The sequence below is a fragment of the Meleagris gallopavo genome, unplaced genomic scaffold (assembly GCF_000146605.3).
Source record: "Meleagris gallopavo isolate NT-WF06-2002-E0010 breed Aviagen turkey brand Nicholas breeding stock unplaced genomic scaffold, Turkey_5.1 ChrUn_random_7180001957487, whole genome shotgun sequence".
Lineage (NCBI taxonomy): Eukaryota > Metazoa > Chordata > Aves > Galliformes > Phasianidae > Meleagris > Meleagris gallopavo.
Window position 1 is genome coordinate 18,585 of NW_011217667.1, and position 22,237 is coordinate 40,821.

The 22,237-nt window shown below is 35.1% G+C and overlaps 1 protein-coding gene across 1 annotated transcript in view; it reads left to right on the top strand.

Moving 5' to 3' along the window:
* Window positions 1–20,782, top strand: part of LOC100538965 (centlein-like) — a gene marked incomplete at both ends in the record, with an annotated part of 36,157 nt that extends 15,375 nt beyond the window's left edge. Inside the window, 3 exons of the mRNA XM_031557777.1 lie at window positions 12,494–12,628; window positions 13,217–13,396; window positions 20,649–20,782. Of these exons, the coding sequence (XP_031413637.1) occupies window positions 12,494–12,628; window positions 13,217–13,396; window positions 20,649–20,782 (449 nt within the window). The remainder of the gene's footprint in view (window positions 1–12,493; window positions 12,629–13,216; window positions 13,397–20,648) is intronic.
* Window positions 20,783–22,237: the final 1,455 nt, after the last annotated feature.

The following is a 22,237-nucleotide window of genomic DNA, read 5'->3' on the forward strand; positions in this document are numbered from 1 at the left end:
TGTGTTCCAGTTTGTGATCACTGTCCCTTGTGCTGTCACTGGACACCACTGAAAAGAGCCTGGCACCATCCATTTGACTCCAGCACTTGAGATACTTACGATCTGTGATGAGATCCCTTCTCATTTCTGAACAGTCCCAGGTCTCTCGGCCTTTCCTTGTGCAGGAGATACTCCAGGCTCCTAACCAACTTTGTAGACCTTCGCTGGACTCCCTCTAGAACGTCTCTGTTTCTGTTTTTTCTGAACTGGAGAGCCCGGAACTGGACACAGTACTCCACAAGTGGCCTCACCGAGGCAGAGTAGCCAGGGAGGGCAACCTCCCTCGTCCTGCTGGCCATGCTCTTTTTGATGCCCCCCAGGATACCATCAGCCTTCTCCTTGGCCACAAGGGCATTACACTTCTGGGTCATGGCCAACCTCTTGTCCACCAGGACACCGGGGTCCTTCTCCACAGAGCTCCTTTCCAGAAGCCTCTAACCTGTACCGACGTGTGAGGTGATTCCATCCCAGGTGTAGGACTCTACACTTGCCCTTGTTGAACCTCGTAAGGCTCCTCTCTGTCCAACTCTCTAATCTTTCTAGATCTCACTGACTGGTAGCACAGCCTTCTGGTTTGTCAGCCACTCTTCCCAACTTTGCATCATCAGCGTACTTGTTAAGATGCAGTCTATCCTTTCATCCAAGTCATTGATAAAAATGCTGAACAGGACCTGACCCAGTACTGACCCCTGGGAAACACCAATAATTATATGCCTCCAATGAGACACTGCACCTCTGATCACAATTCTCTGAGTTCTTCCAGTCTCCCCTTTCTGAATCCACCTTTCTATCTGCTCATCTATCACATACTTCCTTTCATCATTACAAGAATTTTGTGGATGACAGCATCAAAAGCCTTGCTGAAGTCAAGGCAGACAATATCCACTGTTCTCCCTCATTTCCAATCATGTCTTGAAATCATAGTTGGCCACCAGTTTGGTTGATCTACTGCTTGTGGTGCAAGTTTTCTGTCAGACTGTTTCTCCAATTTGTCAAGATACTTCTTACATGGCAGCAGACCCTTGAACCTTCAGTTCCTAGTTTTGCCATCAGCATCATAGTAAGGATATACTCTGTCCTTTCATCCAGATCGTTAATGAATCATAGAATCACTTGAGTTGGAAGGGACCCTTAAGGATCATATAGTTCAACTCTCCTGCATTGAGTGGGGACATGTACAGTTAGATGAGGTTGCTCAGAGCTCTGTCCAGCAAGACCCTGAATGTCTTGAGAGGTTGCCACCTCTCTAGGCAACCTGTCCTAGTTCCTCATCACTTTTATTGTACAAGACTTTTTCCTTATATTTAGTTTGCATCTCAGTTGGCTTTCTGGGCACATTGCTGACTCATGTCCATCTTGCCATCCACCAATAGCCCATGTCCTTTTCTGTGGCGCTGTGCTCAATCTTTTCATCTCCAAGCTCGAGTTGGTAGTGGGGGTTGCCATGACCCTAGTGCAAGACTGTGAACTTACTTTGTTGAACCTTATGAGGTTCTTCTGGGCTCATTTCTGGAGCCTGTCTAGGTCCTTGTGGATAGCATCCAATCCCTTGGGCATGTTGACTGCACCCTACTGGTTGGTGTTATTCACAAACTTGATGAGGGTGCACTTGATTGCACCATCAGTGTCATTGATGAAGATATTGCTGAGGTGCCACTGGACTGTTTTCTGAATTTTGGATTGTTCTTGGTGGTTTGGAGGCAGCTGGCTCAGAGAGCAAAGTAGTGAAAATCGTTCTCAATTATTTTGTCTTTCTGGATTTGTTCTTTGTTCATCTAAGGAAAAAGATTTTTTTTTTGTCATTAACTTGCAAATATATTGCTTATGGAAGTGTCAGTTTTGACAGTAATAACACTAGAAATTCTATTCTGTGAAGTACAGATAGCAACAATTCAAACTTACATGTTGCAGTCTACCAATCTTTTACCTCTAGAAAGGTGAGATTGTCCAATTTTCTCTTGGTTTTATCTTCCTCCTCATGCATCACATAGAGATTTCTGTTGCAACAGTAACATTTTTGTAAGAATATTATTTTACTAGGAATTTGAGTGGCCACTTGTCAGCTGATTGTACAAATCCATGCAGACTATGGGGGAAAAAAAGACAAACAAATGATGATTCTTGTAGATTTACATGTGTGTAGGCTGGTGTTTCTGACAGAAACAGCAACAAAACCCTAATAGGGCAACACGAAATATCTGAGAGTTCTTGAGCAATATGAGAGTTCTGTTGTACTCTGCTTAGAGTTTATCTTGACATTCCTAGAAGCTCGGTTAAAGTGACTGTAAATAGTAGATAATATTCCTCATGCAGTAAATATGGTACATATGGTTATTTACTACCGAAACTTAATTTAACTTTTTTTGTACTGAGATAATTCAACTGACTGAAGACATTCTTTTTTTAGGATATCACTGAAAATCTTCTAATATAATTAATTTAGAAATGTGAGTAATACAGTCTTTGATTTGATTTGACTCCTTTGATCTTGGTGGATGAATTGTGATACCACTGTTATTACCGACATTTTTATTTTCTGTGGCTAGTATCATTAATTCATAGAATCAAAATTGGTTTGGCTGGAGAAGACCTCAAGTTCAATTATCAACTTGATCTACCAAGTTTCTTCACTAACTCGTCTTTTAGCACCACAGAATCACGAAGCAGTAGTTAAAAACTTTTCTTAGTAGTGTTGTGTCCTTACCACATATGCAGTTTCTAATTTTATAGTTTTTATAACTAGTGTCTTTATGTGAATATATCATTTTCCTAGAATTTGATTTGTTCTTGTTCCACAGGCTTACTGCTGCAGATTTTTTTTTCATTCTCCTTTTTGCTTTGAAAACTTTTCCTTCCTGATCTATCTAATGTATAATATTTGTGTGTGTGCAAGAAATAGATCACTGGGTGCTGTCATCTATGGCTTTTTCCATCTTTATTTCTCATTTAAAATAAGGTGAGATTTTGAAAGAATACATTAAAGTAACATAAACTATTACTTGAGAGGACAAGATGGGAACTGAAATTCAGTTTTTGCTATTCATGAAACATTAAATTATCTTCTTCTGTTTGTTTTAGATGATGAAATTATAGATGAACAAAAGTAGCAATAAACATTTTTTTTTGTCTTTATAGCACTTCTAATTAATTAGGTTTCAATTTTGATCCGATGGAACTAAAGCTAATCTTTTTGTCCTAGACCTTGTAATGTTTCAAAACCTTATCAACTGATTATACTCCAGAGTAGTTAAAACAGGACTAGCTTGCCTCATTATGTCTACTTGAAAATCTTCAGCTTGTTGTACAAATCTATACTAAAGCCTCCTTAAGGGGTCCAATTGAAAGAAGCATCATTCTACCGTCAAGCATTAATTAATGCTAATAATTTTTTTTCTTAAATTTTGTATCTTCACTTGATTATTTTTCTTTGCAATAATATGCTATTAGGTTAAGACAAACATACACATTTATTATTGCTATGTTAACATTTTTTTTCCAGTTGCATATAGCATTGCTTATTCTTGTGTAATGGAGGACATGAGAATAATTTCAGTAATAGGAGATTCAGCTAAGTGTGTCAGCAGTGATGAGATCATGTGGAGTTTGTAAACTTTGCAAGAAAGTTTCTCCAGTGGATGAGACCTACAAATACTGCAATCAAACATGTATTTAGTGTATTATATTTCCTTTGGTGAAACAGTTTTTTTTTTACATTATATGGTTAGTTTAATTTTGAGATGAGTAAGCTGGATTTTATTTCCCCTTAAAGGACATGGTAGATGAAGATTCTTTTCATGTATCAGGATTTTTATTTGAAATACAGGGAAATTCCCTCAAGTTCAAGACAGGAGTAGTAGAAAGAAGCATGATGTGCCTTTTGAGTTTAGGTACTACCAATATGAATCTGCTGACCAGCCTTAAGAAGGGGCTTGTCAGAGGAGTTAGTTATAGTAACAACTGTTCTTCATTCCTGCACCTGATCTGGCAATGTTGATGTATGTGAGTGTAATGAAATACTGCAGAGTTAGGACTAAACACTTTTGGGTGTCCTTTTCTGCAGATCTCACAGTCATACCCAGTTCCAGAGACAAAGACTTGAATTGACCTTCTGCAGGCCTTGTAGGTGTAGGAAAAATAAAACCAGTGCTCTCAAGATCATGCTCTGCAATGAAGAGAAGAAAAAAGCTCAGCTTAGTAGATTATTGGTTTTGATTTGAAATCAGTGGGATGAAAGAAGGAGGTGGGATTTTCTACTGCCTGACCTGGAGGGCTGGACTGCTGCTTTGCATCATTTCAAAACATAGCTGCTAAGTAGAGAAGATGGAGTAGAGAAAGAATCAATAAGTTGGGCTGTGCTGCTTTACCGTACAGTGTTAGAGATACTATAGAAAATCTAATCTGACCTGGTGTTGGGACCCATTAGACAAAAGAGGAAAGAGTTAAGGTGATGTTAGTGGTGATACGGCAAGATTGTTGTGTAGATTGCTTTGTCATTGTTGTAGTTACCTCAAGAGCTGCCCTTAGAGGCAAACAGGCAGATTTTCAGCATTGCTGCCTGATCTTAGAATTAAAATTGTGTTCTTGTGAAAAGGTTCCTCTAAGTGGAAGGCACTTGTGACTCTTGTGTCAGAGACAGCAAACCTGTTTATGGTAACTGTGCCAGAAGTGGTATTTGGCTTCCACTATCAGTACTAAAACACAGCTGCTGGCAACACTTGTGTTATACATGAGCAGGAGAGGATAAGGACTAAAGGTAAGGAATGAAGAGAGTAAAAAGACTTTGTTTCTTATGAGTGAGCAAAAGTAAGCTCTGCTGGGTAGCTATTAGGAGGAGCTTAGTTGGAAAGCAGTGGTACACGTCATGTTTTGTTGGTGCTATCATGTACTTAGATTGCTGGAATAAATAGTTATTTCCATGCTAGTGGAAGTGAGATGCTGGAGCTGCAAGGTTATATGATGTCACTACATGAATTCCTGCAGTGTTTTACCACATCTATTGAAATACAGAAAAATTCTGTTGGGTAAGTACAGTTAAGAAAGCAAACTTTGCTGAAGACACCAAATTAGTCATATCAGACTAGCCTAAAGAGGGCAGTGGGGAACAGTGTTTGCAATGGATTATACTCTATGAACCTATCTTAATCTGTGGATCAGGTGAAAATTCAGGTGCAAGACCAACTAGTGATAGAGGAGTTGCAAAATGATGTAATCTACTCATATTTCTGATCTGCTTCTCTACAAAACCGTTTTACCTGATGTTTTTTAAATGAAAGTGTTGTAAAGGATCTCCCTTTCTTCTTTCAACTGGAGAAAAAATCTGCCTTGTTTCTCTAGCGTGCAAAGGGTAGGTAAAAACATTTGAACAGACGACAGAAGAAATTTGTTTCTTGTATACGTCTTCAAACTTACTGTGTTTTAATTCACATCTATTGTTGGTAGAAACAGAAGTTCAAAAATTCTTATTAACAATGGGGTTGGATTTGCTGATGTTTTTTGGTAGCTTCATACTTCTTTTTTTTTAGGTAAATCCTTAGAATTGTTTAATTTTGGAGTCTTGGAAAGCACAGAACAGTATAAAAGCAAATGTTTGATGGTGGTAGGGAAATTAAGCAGTCTCCTGCACTTCAATTCTCCTCTCCTTGCTTTTTTTTTTTTTTTTTTTCCTTTAAGATTGTTACAGCTTAAGGGCAAATATGAAAAATAGGAATTAATAATGAGATATGTATAACACTGTTGCACGAGTTACATTTTAATCCACTATATGTGTCAGTTGTGTTTTTTCTTCCCCTTGTTTTTTCCTGGCCTTGTCAGGAGTCAAGTTCTAAGTTGAACAGGTGTCTGAATACAGTCATCTTTTGTTAAGAGTACTGTAAAACCAGCTAGCTTTGTCAGCATTTTAGTTTTGGAGTTGTATGGAGTAAAAAATAATTACATTTTGTATCATAAATGGGTAGAGTCATTTTGACTATGAAAGGACAGCATACAGATTGCAAAATACTACATATGCCATCTATAACAAACAGCATTAATTATTTACATAGAATTTCTGTTTATTCTACATTAGAAAATAAAGACTGGATTTCTTTTGTTTGATTTGTTTTTTTTCTTTAGTTAGTTCTCTTCTTGTGAGGACACTGTACCTGAATATTGTTGGGAATATTATATGTTAAACGTGCTTCTGAGTATTCAATTTTAGAAAAACAAGGAATAATGAAGTTGAAAAATATAAAGAGAAATTTGATAATATGAGAAGGAACGCTGTGAAATGTTGCTGATACATTTAATTCTTACTAGGAAAAAAAGAAAATTGGAAGGGAAGAGAGAAATTTGGGAGCATAAGTTGGCCTCAAGTAGCTGATGTAGAAAATGAGATGTTGAAAGTGGGGAGAATATACATGTAGATGATGAAGGAGAAATTTTGGAGAAAAGCATTTTAAAAGAGAATATTTTCACTTTTATTTAGTGGATAGTAGAATAATGTATGCAGTAAATTAATTTCACTTATGATGTCAGTTTCATTAAAAATTGCTGTATTGGAATAAATACTTCACTTTTTTTATTAGTTATCTTATCTGTGCTCACTTTTATCTTCTGTAGGGCACAGTATAGTTATACTACTGCACTTTTCTTTAGTAGTGGAAATGGAATGCATGTCCTTTTATTACAGTCATAGATGGGGACTTAAATCGAAATGTAGAGGCTTCAGATTTTTCATTAAAAGCTTCATCACCCTGTTACAGAAATCAGTTGCCTTGTGATATTTCTGTATCTTTAGCATCAGTAATGAAGGATATATCTGTTGTCTTTGTGTTTTGGTAGGATGATTTTTAGGGGTATCTTGATAAACTATCAATAGATATGAATTAACTTATTGACATGAAATACACCTTGCTTTTATCTAGCTAGGCATACCAATTCAATGATATGGACTGATCCAGTTTTGTATTGCAGTATCATGGGTATTTTCCTTCTCTCAAAAACATCGATTCCCCCTCTTACGCGGTGATAGTAAGTACGGCTGATGTTTCATAGTCCTTTCTGTGTACAAAACGTAATGTTTAAATATCTTTCATTGAAGACTGGAAGTTCAGTGATGGTGTCTATGACAACACAACATCAAATAGCATATGCAATGGCCAAGAGTTATAGACTTTTTTTTTTTTTTTTTTTTTGGAACAAACGCCTAACATTAGAGTTGTATCTTTTTTGTCATTTCCACTGTCTTGCATGAGGTGCCATACTGTCAAAATTCCCTTAGTTAAAAGTGTGTATCTTTTTGTGAATTTGTTCACAACAAACTGACTGAAAATTGTAGCAACCTTTTAAAAGACTTTGTGTTTCCTTTCAAAGTCAGAACTAAAAGAACTCTTTCCCATTGCTTTTATCTATTTCTTAGAATGTGATTTTTCTTCTTTTGCTGCTTGATAGTATTTAAATAAAAGTAGTTATTTCTTGTAAATAATTGGACACTTTTGGGGTGGGGAAGGGGAAAACACCTTTATTTTGTTAGTTAAAGAGGTGCCATGGGAAAGGGTAAAAATGAATTCTAGAATGATATTTTTTCAAATATCAGATCTATTCTAGTAGATCACAGAGTTGTTTTGTTTTTTTTCTCTTTGTACACACTGTTGCCTGGAGCATTCTGAACGTTGACAGTATAGAAGAGGTACTCTTTGGTTCTTTGCAGCTTAGTGTAACAGCAGATCTCTTTGGTTTTTCTTAGAGTGAATTCACATCTTTCTTGTATTTGCAAGCTTGTCTATGGAGAAACCTTTAGAAGTGTCTTATTTATATTCAGAAGTTCTTGTGCTGTAGAATGTCAATAGTCTATTGAACTTTGCTGTTATCCTGTTGTATTCAAACAAGCACGACTGCAATCAATGCAAAATTTGAGATTGTTCTTCTGTAGCATTAACCTGTATTTTATATTATCTAAAAAAAAAACAATGGAAACTGTAGAACTTGGTGAATTCTCAATGTGTGTTTTTATGTGGCAAAATACAGTCATATGAATGGTTGCCCCATGTTTTTGACCATGTATATATTGTTTTTCTGGTTCACTTGTCTCACTTGGCTACCAGGGTGGGATAGTTTTACAGGAGCACTGCTTGTATTCTCTGCTGTAAGAAATGAATCTTTACTCAATTCCTTTTACTGTATACGTAATCCATTGTTAGAGGAAGCAAAATGTAAGAACAGCTGTGCAAGCAAAGGCAGATAATAATTTATTTAATTGTCTGTATCTTAGAAATTCTTCTTTATGACTTATTTCTACCAAATCATAGCTCATGAGTAGTATTCCTGTTTGCTGGTTTGGTTTTTTTTTCTTTCTTTATAAGCATATGATATGAACAGGTAGGATAGTAAAAGTTCAATTTGCTTGGAAGAAAAGATTAGAACATACAGAATGGCACTCAGGAAATGCCTCGAAACATAACAGGATTTTTTCCATGCAGGTATAGCTTACCTAAATAATGCTTCAATGCTGCATAGTAGGTGACTTTGTAGAAAACCCAGGTGAGTTTGCTGCTTAGTGATTGATATGGTGTAGTTGCCATTTGGTTGATTTAAAGTCTTACGTGGGTCAATTGTGGGGATAAGTAATTAGTGTGCGAGTCTGATTCAAGATTATGTCTGATTATGCTGCATTTATGCAAAGTAAGTGGCATACTTGAGTTTAAAATTCCATTCTAGCAGTATTGAACAAGCATTTGAAATAACTACTTTCACTTTTGTAGTATTTTCATGCCTTTCTTATTATCCACACTGCTGGAAAGCATTGCATTATAAACTGCAGATCTTTCTGATTTTACTTTTTGAATGTATGCTATGTATGAAACATATGCATGTGTTTGCATATACTTAACATAACACATAAAATACATGCTTAACATGTTATATGTATATATGCTTAATTTCAACACAATTTAGCATATGTACACTAGAAGAGCTGGAGCTAAACTTTGAGATTTTGTAGGTGTGTATTTGTGAATCTTGAACTCTACTGAACAGATGTTTTTGGGTGGATAGTGTTCTTTCAGTATATACTTATCCTGTTAAATGTTAAACAAGCAATAATGAGGTAGAAGAAAGACTCAAAGGAGCCACTTACATGGATTCTTTCAGAACTAGGGGATTGGGAGGGAAGCAGACAAAGTAAATAATGCTTTCAATGGTAATACAGATTCATACTTTCAAAAAAATGTGACTTAATGATTATTTGCTAGCAACAGTTTGTTCCTGTAACTGTAATAATGTCTGAACAAATATTTTGCTTTTTGAATTTAGGTCTGATGTCTGGATGGTTCAGAATATGCAAGAAACAAGTCTTTGATTAAGCTTATGTTTAATTTCTGTCTCTTCTTTAATGTCTGCTTAATGCATGCTGTCTGTCTTGCAGTAAATCCATCCTACCTTCTTAGGACAAAAATATAAGTATTCTTATCAAGGAAACAAGAATTTAAAAATTATGTTAAATAAAAAAGCAAACAAAAAAAAAAAAAACAGAAGCCCACACTGGTTGAGTTTGTTTTACATGATTATGGAAAACTATTTCTAAGTAAATTAGAAAAAAGCACAAGCTGATTTTTAGTACATCATCTATGTGCTTTTATGTTCATGCATATACATGCATAAAGTTTGATTGTGCATATATATAAATCAAATCTGAAATACTTTGTGCGTTCCTCTAAACTTGTCAGTAGTCTTCAACAATTTCATTATTTGAATGTTGTGAAATTGGAATAGCGTGTTCACACTGAATTTGTGGATAAACGGTAGCATCTTATGTAACAAATCATCCAAACTAAAAAGGATCATTCATTGTGTTATGTTTCTGAAGAAAGTTTCTTACACATTTCTGAATTCTGGCTTATCTTTATTTTGGAAGAAAAGGAAGAATGATTATGAATCTCTAATGTTAGGTAAACACTAACTTTATTCTTTTTATTCAAAATGCCAGTGCTGTAGAATGGGTCTCTGCAGAGGAGTTAGTTATATTATAAAAATAAACAACTATGCTAGTGTTTCGAGGTTTAATTATCAAGTAAACACTGTTTTAAATAGAAACTAGTTCAGTGTACTAACATTTGAGTCTTAACGTGACAGAACTGTTTGTAAAAAGGTGTTATTAATTAAATCCTCTGAGTATTTTTTGTCTGGTTTGTTGGTCAGTTTGAAGTAATGGTATATGAGGAAAAATTCAAGTATGTCAGAATAAGGTTCCTCTGTATTTTCTTTTACTTCTCTTGATTTTGCTTTAATTTTTCCGTTCTCTTTAATTCAAGTTCATTCTTTTCTAGCTTCTTTGGAGTTCTGTTAGAAAGTCTGTCATTTTGTATTTTCTTTGAATTCTACCATGGCTTCTATTTTTTTTTCTTCATTTTTATTTTCCTTTATTTCTTTATTTCTTTTTTTAACTTTTTGATTTTGTTATGAAAAAATAAAATATTCCTCATGCCCCCCTACACTGTTCACTAGACACTATCTGTTCCTGGTTAGTTTTCAGTATTTGCTGCACATGCTAGCTGTATTGCATTCCCTTTCTCAGTATGCCAAACCAGTATAAAGGTTTGTACTTTACTGAAAAATATTTTCACTTTGTAGTGCAGTGTTTTTCATTTTGTAATAAATGTGCCATATTAAGAACAACGTTTGGATAGAAGTACTGTTCGGAAGGATAAATGAATACCTGTATGTGGAGGAATGATGTATACAAAACATTTGAGAGTTGGTGGTAGGAGAAAAAAAAGAATAATAAAAACATTTGCAAGAATGGTGAGGAGATGATGTGTAGAAAAGGAGCAGAGGTCTACACAAGAGAAGCAGAGATTTGTTGTAACTCAGCAGAAGTTAAAGTAAAGATTTCTGCTAAAAAGTAAAGGATGGAACAGATAAAGGCAAAGATATAATCCACGAAAAGAAACTGATACATTTAATGACTAAGACTTTTTCTAAATGCATAGATTAATGTCACTGCACAACTTTCTGCTGCCTTAGTATCACTGTAGCTCAATAGTGGCTTAAATGATAATAAAGAAACAACTCTGACCAGTCTTTATTTTAAAATCAAATATGTGAAATTAATGCTTTTTATATGTTTTAACTCCAGGAATATTGAAAAAAAAGTTGTTTTTAATGTTAAACTAGTTGTTAGATGTTTCAGCATAATGCCTAGGAGGACAGAGAAGAACATTTCTATCTTGTGGAGAGACTGTTATTCAGAACCAGATTTTCAAAATTGCCCCATCTTTCTGTGAGGATTGTAGATAGCTTGCTGGTACAGTGTGGATGCTGTGGATACTGTAGCACAGACACTGTAAAGCATTTAACCAAGCTCTGCCTGCCTTTTCATAGCTTGCTTTGTATTCATCGATGCTACCTGTACTCCATAGGTTTCTTTTGAAGGTGAATTAGTGTTTCTTGGTGATGTAGATGCTGTTTGTGCTAATGACATAAGTACTGTTCGTCCTAACTTTCACATCCTCGTTTAAAAGCGGTGGTTATTGGACCAGTTTCAGCTGTATTATTTGATGCACGTTAGTTTTTTTTTTTCTTAATATGTTTTTCTTCTTTTTCGTGTCTGACATTGTATGAAACAGAATTAACCATTTGGAATTTGCAAACCTTATGAAGATATACTTACTTATGTTGACCATTTTTTAATGTTTCTGAATGTGTTTCATTTAGATGGTATATTAGAGAGAAAGCAACTGTATTTTTACCCTGAGACAACAGTTTCTTCCACAGTTACAGCATTATTACTATGAAAATAATGTATATAAATGCTGTTCTGATTAGTGCAAGGGATACAACAGTCTGTGGAATTAAAACATGCTCCTGAGGAAAAATGTGGAGTGCTGCTATATGTATTAAAAACTGGAGATGCTTTAATGCAAATGTCTCAAAAATAAAATGCAAGAACCTAACAAGAACTAAGAAAGTTCAAACTGTTTTTTCTAATGACATTGAGATTTTGCTGTGTGCCATTGTCTTGCTTCAAATTCAGTTAGATATAATTCCTTTCATACTGTGATATAATCTTTCTGGCTTCCTCACTTAGTAATTTTTTCTCTTCATGAATTTTGGAGAATTTTCATCTCTATGTTGTGGCTAGATTTTTGGTATGTTCAAAGTGAAAATCAAAAACTATTTTTAATGTAATTCTCAACCACAAATATAATTTGTACAAATGACTGTCTTTGTCTAAGCTTGACTGGGTGATTTCTGTTCATTTCTGCACTTAATGGATTTTTTGTTTGGTAGCAGCAAATATTTAGTTCCCCATTACTGCGTTTTATATTTATGGTACAGTTTTGGGTATGGTTGAAGTAGTACTGAAACAAAAAATTACATATAGTAGATTTTTACATAAATTAGGTCTAAAATGTTTTCAATACATATATGTTCTTTTTGTAATTGCTTCTTGCTTAGCAGATTTTTTTTTTCTTAACAGAGACTCTCAGGCCAGCAGCAAGAGATAAATAACTTAATTCAGAGAAAAATTGCTGTGGATGAAGAAAATGCCTGTTTGAAGAATGAATTCAGTAATTTGAAGCAGAAATTTAAAGATAAAAGCCAAGAACTTAAGGTATATTGACTTGTACATAGTTTTATAACACTGTAGCTTTGAAGTAGTTCTTTAAGCAGTGTCAGCCTTTGTGGCACAGAAAGTGACAAGCTTGGAGAAAAAATTGCCTTAGGCCTTGCTATACCTTACCATTTGCTCACATATGAACTCTAAGGAAGATGCTTTAAAGCCAGGAATCCAAGCTTTATAACTTTCAGATAAATAGTTAATGATGGAAATGGAGCAAAGAAAGTAGGAGTGTGAAGATGTGGCTTCTTGTAATTAGATTCTGATGGGACTGGCATTATTAATTGATAAAGCCGAGGTCTGGGAGGATATGTCTGTGTGGGTCTCAAAAATAGCTGGGGACAGCATCAAAGGCAGCTTGATCAATTAATGGGCTCTTTGCAAATGTGTACTCATCAAAGCTGTCATCCAGCTAAAAAATATGACCCTTCCACCTGCATGAAAGAGGCCAATAAAAGTACACAGGTGACCTTGGCTATCAAATATAGAAGAAGCTGCTGTGAGGGTAAAACTGCACAGTTTATATTTGCTGATTAGTTCTCACTTTTTTTGTTTATCGGCCCTTGTGGTACTGTTCTACAGGACACTGAGGAGTGTGCACAGAAGAAAGAAGAGCAAAACAGACTGGTTATAAAAAGCCTGGAGGAGGAAAATAAGGGATTAAATGCTTACTGTGCTGACCTGCTAAATGACCTGGAGAAACTGAGGAAGCAGGAGGTACAATGGAAAACAGAAAAATCTGGCAGTGATGCCAGAATAAAGGTATGAAGTGGAATGGATTCATGGATGTTATTTCAGAAATGACTTCTCCAGACATTTGCACTACAAGTTATTTTCTTTAAATAACAAGTTATATATTCAAATCTACCAGTAGGGACTTGCATTCATTTACATTCCTTCACTTAAAACCCACAGCTTTTTAAAAATTGATGTTGCAAAGCAGGAATCTGACTTCAAATAGTCATCTTAAAATGTAATCATTAAAAAAATAAAAGATACTGTATTTTAAGTTAAAATATATATCAAATAATAAAAGCTTAAAAGTATTCTCCATTCACAATTTTTTTCTCAGTATATTATTTACTTGCCTATAATTTGGTTGCAGTATACTTGATATTTGTTTTGGAAGAACACATTAAAACTTTAACAGCAGTTTTGAATAAATTGTGTTCTAAACTCCAGAGGGCTCCCCTCTGTGGAGGCCTTATTATTGAATATACTTATACTAAAAAGTTATTTCCATTGTTTACCATAAAAAAAAAAAAGGAAATAATTGGATACATTGTACAGAATATTGTATTTTTTATTTAAATGTTACTTTGTCCTGTTAGGAGAAAATTGCCAATTTCTATTTAATTTATTATTTAAAAAAAAAAAAAAAAGCTGCAAACATAGTATCAGAGTTTTTTTATATTGGCCATACATGTTAGTGGATCCTTTTATTAAAATGGCTAATGAATTCTTACAACACTGTTTTCTTTTATGCTATCAATGTACATCACCTTCCAGTATATTAAATATAGCAAATGTGTAATCAACATGTTGCCCGGACACTTCTTTTCCTCAACTTCACTCCCTCCTGCTTCCCCAGCAATCTAATTGTTTTGGTGACACTTCCGATTCTTTTACTAATCAAAAACCTTTGTACAGAGTTTCATTTAGATCTTTTAACATTAGAAGTTAAGTTCTTGCAAATCAAGCCCGTGGAGTGGTTGTGGTAAGATTATGTGCTTTTTCAGAACTGTGATTGGTTTGCTGGCAGTTTGAGTGAAATGGTTTAATGACTTAGAAGTGTTTTCACATATTTCAAATTGTTTAAAGTATTGCTTGTAATATCTGATAAATTATTGAAAATTATTGTTACCAACACCTACAATAAAAACAATGAAAATTCCTAATTCCCTATTCTCCTGGCTATTAGGGCTTGCTTAAAAGAGAAAGGTGCATCATAGCCGTATGATTTCAGGGATTGGAATAGGTAGTGTTGATGTTTTGTATTGGGATGACAATGAAGTTAAGATAGTGTGTCAGAAGAAACTTTGTGAGAAAGGTGCTTCCTGAGCCAACCAGGAATGACATGTAGCTGAATCTCTGTTGAAAATCAAGAAAGAGCTAATTGGGAACTAATAATCAGTGGAAGTCATGGTAGTACTGGTCATGAAATTATGAATCTCAAGAGCCTGAGAAGATAAAGAGAGGACAGTAGTACAGTACAGATCTAGAATTAAGGAGTGGGCTTTTCAGCTTGAGAATAGCAGGAAATAGGTGGAAATCCCCTGAGCCCTAAGAGCTCAGGAAAAGCTGTCAAGACTTTAAAGATAGCCTCCTCCAAGCCCAGGTGTTTTCCACTTTCATACTCTGGAAAACATGTGGCTAGAAAATGTGGCTGCCTCAGGAATGCAGCTTGACTAAACAGAGCTCATCACCAAATGCTAGTGTATGGCAGGAAAATAAAAAACTGTGCAGGCATTGAGAGCTACATAGGATGAATTCAGAAACATTGCATGGGCACATAGGAGAAGAGGTAGCCCTTCTGCTGCTTAGGCTTGCAAGTGAGTACAGTTAATAAAAGTAATTTTTTGCACTACTGAAACTGTGATCAAGGAAAATGTGGGCCTTTTCCTGAGAGGAAGTATGGAATAGTGGCAGGAAGCAGTAGATAAACCTTACAATATAGGAAGGGATACAGAAGTCCCTATCAGCGATGGATTAAGTCAGAGTTAGTAAAGAGAACTTGACTTATACTTGATATCCATGGGACCAGCTGAACTGCTTCCAAGGCTGCTGAAAAAGTTAATTCATGTCAGAAGTTGTGGAGATTATGGGAGGTCTCCAGTAAAAAGCATGAACCGAGACCAAAGATGGGTCAGCCTCACTTCAGTCCTCAGGAGTATTATAGAGAAAGTCTTATTGGAATAAATTTCTCAGCACATAATTGAGAAAACAACTATGAGAAATCAGCATGGATTTACCTAAGTAATTCTTGAACAATCCCATTATCTTTTGTGATAAAATAATTGCATCTGCAAACAACAGAACAGCAATGAATGTGATTGACCTTAAATTTGGCAAGATGTTTTTTGCATTGTCTTGCCATTTTCTTGTACAGTCTAAGATGTTACAGTTGGATGGATGAGTAACAACATGTTTAAAAAAAGAAAAAACACAACTTTTTGAATACTTGAATTCAGAGGGCTGTGGCTAATAATGGTGGGTGGTATTAAGTGGCATAATGCAGTATTAAACTTGGATCTATCTTGTCTAGTGTGTTTATTAGTGACTTGGAGGAGGAAATAGCAGGCGTGCTTGTCAGGTTTGCAGATGACAAAAATCTGAGGTGAGCAGTTATATGGGAACTGCTGAATCACGGCCTGAACCTCTGATTGATCACCTGAGGCGAGCAATGAGTCAGCCACGGGAGCACAGGTGAAGGCAATTCACCTGTGCTGCAGGAAGGGGTGGAGTCTCTCCTAGACCCATTTAAGAGCTGACTACCAGTGGAGAAGGATCTCTTTCTGGAGATCTTTCCTCTGGAGTTTTGCAGTGAGCCCAGGACACCGGTAAGCTTTCTGTCTATTCTCTTTTGTATAATAACCTGCTTAGCTAAACTCTCTGGTATATTCTGTAATTATAACATCTGTACATTCATTGATTATACAGCAGTTGATATGCTTGAGGATATGGCTGCACTGGAGATCTTTGCAGAAATGTGCTGCCTATGGGGACTTCTGTGTGTGTGTGCGTGCTCAAGGCTGTGGGCTCTTGAAGGTACGGAGCCATGTTGGAGCTGTGCTTGGAGAGCTGCAGCCTGTGTGAAACCCACACAGAACAAGTTTGGGAAGGATGGCGTCCTGTGGGAGGGACCCTGCATGGAGCAGTGGCAGAGTAACCATGAGGAAGCTGCAGAGATGGAGTGTTAAGTACTGTCCGCAGCCCCCATTCCCCTATGTTTCTCAGAGTGGGGAAGTAGAAGTGAGTAGATGAGGAAAGTGGTTTCAGTTTGCTCTTAGATTTCACAGCTGTTAGCAATTGGCAATAAATTACATGAATATCCCTTATCTCCAAGGCCAAGCTGGATGGGACTTTGAGCAACCTGGTCTATAGGGAAGTGTCCCTGCCTATTGCAGAGGGGCTGGAACTAGTTGATCTTGAAGGTCTCTTCCAGTCCAAACCATTCCATGATGGTATGATTATGCTGTGTCTGTTTCGTCCATAATGGTAACTGAGAAGTGATCTCCCTGTTTTTATTTCAATCCATGAGCTGTTTTTTTTTTTTTTTTTTTTGGGGGGGGGGGGGGGGTCATATTTGCTTCCCCTGTCCTGAGGAGGCGGAGTGAGAGAGTGGCCTAGTAGAGCTTAGCTGCCCATTTGAGTTAAACCACCATATGCTGTGATCTTGATGCCCCCACTTGCACCTTGTTTTTCCTATGTGACGTTAGACAAGTGACTGTACTCCTTTTGGTAGTGGACAGTTCTAGGTGAAGTTGATTACCTCACAGGATATTTGGAAGGGTTGAAAAGCGTATTAAAAATGCTACCTGCAAGAGGGAAATGTTTTATGTGATATCTATGAAGTTATATTATGTTGTCTCATAATTGTTTGTCTGCATTTAGTAAAGTCTGCATTTGTAAAAGGCACACAGTTGATCTTATAGTTCACCACCATTTTTACATATAATCTTCCTGTAAATATTTGTTAGAAAATATAAACCTAAATTTGAGTTTGTCTATCTGTTCCTGACATTCCCTGTTTCTAACTCAGTGCTCTCAGGAATCAATATTGGATGGCAGATTGGCTCTTAACAGGATTGCTTACAAACAATAAAGAATAATAATTTCCCTGTCCTCAGAGACTAAATACAACATTATCACGCTATACTATAGCAGGCTGCAGATTATATTCTAATGCAATATAACATGCCCCTATAATGCTTTTAAAAGATAATTTATGAGCAGATTCAATAATGGTATTGTTCTCAAGTGACTGTAAAAATATTTATAGATAAAAATTGTTTGAATTTTTAAATGATACATACCGAAAAAGTGTTATATGTCACTTTTGCAGACTTACCACTAGACTCAGTAGGGGTCTGAAATTCAACTTGTAAAAGCGGAGAGGAAAAAAAACAAACCTGCTATGTCTTGATTGTCCATTTAATTTAAATTTTAAAAAAGTGCATACTGGCAGATTTTAAGGGAAGGTGACCTAAAAGACAGTAGAATTGCATAGTGTTTTGTTATTTTCTAGTTGGCAAGGTATCTGTAGGAGTACCTGATGTCTGAAGGTTAAAGCTTTTAAAGATGCAGTGAGAGTTTTTCTCTTTTAAAATGAAGCATGCTGAGAAATACATATCCCTGTCAAGAGGAGTCTGGAACTTTAGTTCTTCTGAATAATTAGTTTTGTTAAGATGGGAACTTGAAAAAATGTTCTTAGTTCTGTCAATTCAGAACAACAATAAAAAAAATGAGAACAACAAAACTGTGTTTAAATGCAACTTCCCTTGCTGTGTTTGGAGCTACAAGTAAAACCTTAGTTTTAATTCACCTTCAGTTCAAAGCCTGTGCAAACTGTGCTTCTCCATGCCTTATCTACGTGTTTTTCTTTTCATGTTTTAATTTTTTTAAATTCACCTTGACTTTGAATTTTTGGAGTTTATTCTTCAGTATGAAGTAAATGAAATGCTTATGTAATGTTTTGCCTTGTTGTTCTGCTGTATATCTTTATTTTACTTTAGTTAGGGTCTTCACTTCTCATGGGTAGAAGTGAGTAAGGGTGTTAACAGTAGACTTAATTTTCATGCTTTGCTTTCAGTACTGTTATGTAGAAGCATCATATCTTTTACTGTTGCTTTTATTTTTCTCAGAAACATGCATTTTCTTCCCCATAAAATATAGCTGAGCTATTAGGTATTTTGACTAACTGTATTTTTAAAAGCATTTAATTTAGTATATTTCATAGTATTTTAAAATTTTGAATTCTTATCTGTCAAAATGTACAATTCAAATTAATTTGAAAATCAATTTTTGGAGAATCCACATTTCAGTATGCCTGCTTACACAATTAAACTATTTTCTCAAATACTGTATCAACTAAAAGGCAATTAATGAATTGAGATAATTAAAGAAAATATTTAGGAATTGAATGTAAAAAGTTTGGAGGATTTCATAGTCTTGAATTCCTGACTGGTGTACAAAGATTATACTGAATGCTTCACTATATGATATTATAGTATTTTTCTGTTTCATAGTATGCTGTTTTTAATTTCTATAATTGTATAGCTTCATATAGTTGTATTTCAGACAAAATCGTTTTCTACCTATTCTTTGTATTTTATCCTGCAGTGGATGATAACTTGAGGATTGGTGAGATCAGATTTTTTTTCCTTTAACTTATACCAGAAGTTCTGCAACTTGTTAGTGCAGTATAGGTAATACACAGATAGCATTTATTCACAGAAAACGTGAGCTACTTTAAACTAACTTTAAAATTTTAAGTTGGCAATTTTCATTTCATGTAAGCCATACTTCTTACCCTTGTGATAAAAACAATCCTCAGGAGAAACCATAAATTATCTGACTTACTACGTTGTAAACCTTATTAGACTTTATCATGTGTTGATAAAATTAACTTTCTCCTGTCATTCGAAATCTATTGTCTGAAAAAAGTAAATTTTGTTATCCAGCCTTTAAGATTGAATGGTGACTGATCAATGGAAAAAAACAGGTGGAATAACCTAAGAGTTATCATGAAACAAAGTTTTTTCTATTTCATTTATTCATTGCTATTTCTCCAAATTAAGATTACTGTTTTTAACATGATGTAATGATTAGTGTCGAAATTCAAAGCGTTTGATTGTAGTGCGCTTCTGATACATCCAGATATGTAACTTCTGAGCTACTTTAAATGAGGAAATTCATTATTCACTGGTTTTAAGTGAATAATTCCAGGGAACTACATTTCAGCGTTTCACAGTATTTTGATATTTGAGATATCATTGGTGAAAGGGAAATATGAGCAATTCTTTATTTCTTTAATTAAATCTTTATTTAAGTGGAGGATTTGGAACACTGTCCTACTAGGAGATGTTTATTTTTAATTTATAGACAAATCCAAGAATACTTACCATACTGAGAATAAATAATTATGAGTGTAATAATGAAGTATGTCTAAAGGCATTGACACACTCTGAAACTCTGATCTAGATAGTGATGTACTATCTCTGTTTCTATTCTTGTCTCAAAACACCCTGGGAGAATCATAACATCATAGAATAGAATCACAGAATAATCATAAAACTTCTTAAAGTCTAAAGCGCTATTCCAAACACCTGGATTTCCAGAGAACTCTAGTTAAGATCACCATGTAGAGACATGTAGTTCTTGTTTGGTTGAGCTGACTTGCTCTGCACGTCTATATTTCCCGGATATATCTTCATACTGTGCTAACGTGTATAGTTAGGCTTTCAGTAAAAAAGGAGTTGTGACTTTGTTTTCAATGAGCAATTCCATTTTTTTTCCTCGTTTACCATTTCTTTTTCTGGATTGGAAGTGCAAAATCAGAATATAGGAGTCTGACAAGGAGTATCACAAAAAAATTATATCCAGAATTCTGTGTTAAAATACTGTATGATCTTTGGAGAATTTTAAACAGTAAAAGTACAGCTGGTTTTTGTAAGTAGTAACTTTTTTCCTGTTTGATACCAATGCAAAAAAGCACTGTTTGATTTGCAAGGATTTTTATTCTACTCTGCAACAAATGAATTAGGTGAAACTTCTTAGAGTATGTGTCCACCTAAAATTTGAAATGCTTTTTTTTCCTGAATATCACATTTTCCAAGTATGCATACATGCATATATACGTATTTATATTTCCTTAGAACACAATAAATACATGCATATGTATGTGCAGATACATACACATATGTAGACATGTAGATAATATGCATAATTTTTAGTGGATTTCAACTCTTTCCTATATGTTACTTTTAATATATTCTAAATGTTTTCTTCGCAGGCGTTGGAAACCAATTTAACAGATGCAAGAGAACAACTGAAAGAGTTAAGTAGTAAATGCAGTAACTTGTCATCTCAGCTAGCTGTGAACCAGAAAGAACTCACCCAAAAAGAATGCAATATGAACAGGATTAAGTAAGTATTTCGTGATTTAAACTTGATTTGACATCTGAATCTTCTCAAACAGTACATTTTCATAGCATACTTTTCCATGAAATGTAAAATGTCTGAATGAGTAGCAATAAATACAAACTCTTTAATACTAATATTGGGTTTGAGAATGACCAGTCTCCGCCCTAAGTAACAAAATATAAGTGATGTAATCATTTTAAATGGAGACGGCAAATGCCCTGAACTTAAAAAGTTAAAGGCAGGCTTAATTTTTTTCTAATTATCAGATTTTACTCTAGAGTCAGCAAGAATCTAAATAGGCCTGTGCTAAAAATTTTAAGTGAAATGACTTAAGCTTTATTCTAAGTCTTAAACTTAGAAGATGAAGTCTAAGTCTTAGAAGAATAAGTAATCTTATTCTTACACTGGATTTAGAAGACAAATATCACATTTTTTGAGATATGGAAAAGAATGGAAGGGAGGAATGAATATATGAATTGACTAGACTACTGAAGCCTCAAAATGATGTAGATGACAAAAGTCAGATTGGTACCTTTAAGTGGATTGAGAAGAAGTTGTACATTCTTCTCTTCAGTATTCCCTCAAGCTATGCTTAAATTGCTGTGGTTGGGATAGAGCTCATTTGTATGAATGTTCTACTCTCTAAATAGAGATATGTTTACAGTAAGGAGTCAGTACTAATCTTTCAAGTATTTCTAGTAAACAACTAGAAATATGATCTTTGATGCATCTGAAGTACATGATCTTCCTAGTATTTGTTTAAGACTACTGGAAAAAGTGGTATCTAATTATTTTCATATTTAAAAGACTAAGTGGTTGAGTTCTCAATTTTCAAACAAAGTAAGGAAGGTTATAGAAAATAGGTAATAGAAAATTTTACTGAAAAAATCCTGCAGTAAGTTCTCCCTGGAGCCTTCTGCAGGCTGAACAGCCTCAGCTCTTTTAGCTTGTCCTCGTAAAAGAAGTATTCCATCCCTTGGATCATTTTTGTGACCTTCCTCTGGATACACTACAACAGGTCCATGTCTCTCTTGTATTGAGGACTCCACACCTAGACGCAGTACTCCAGGTGAGGCATTACCAGCACGAAGCAGAGAGACAGAATCACCTTGTTGCCCTGCTGGCCACTTCTTTTGATGCAGCCCAGAATACAGTTGGCTTTCTGGGTTGTGAGGGCATACTGCTGACTCATGTCCATATTGCCATCCACCAGTACTCCTAGTCCTCTCTCAGCAGGGCTGCTCTCAGTTGTTTCGTAAGTTTTTAATACTGATCTTTCCTTGAATTAGTTTTATGATTGGATATCATGCATTTTTCTTAATAACGTTTTATTTTTCCTGTAAGAATTCTTTGGTTTTGTATTTAGCAGTTAAAAAAAAAATATATATATATATATAATATATATTATATCTATTATAATATATAATATTATATATATATATTAATATATACTAAATT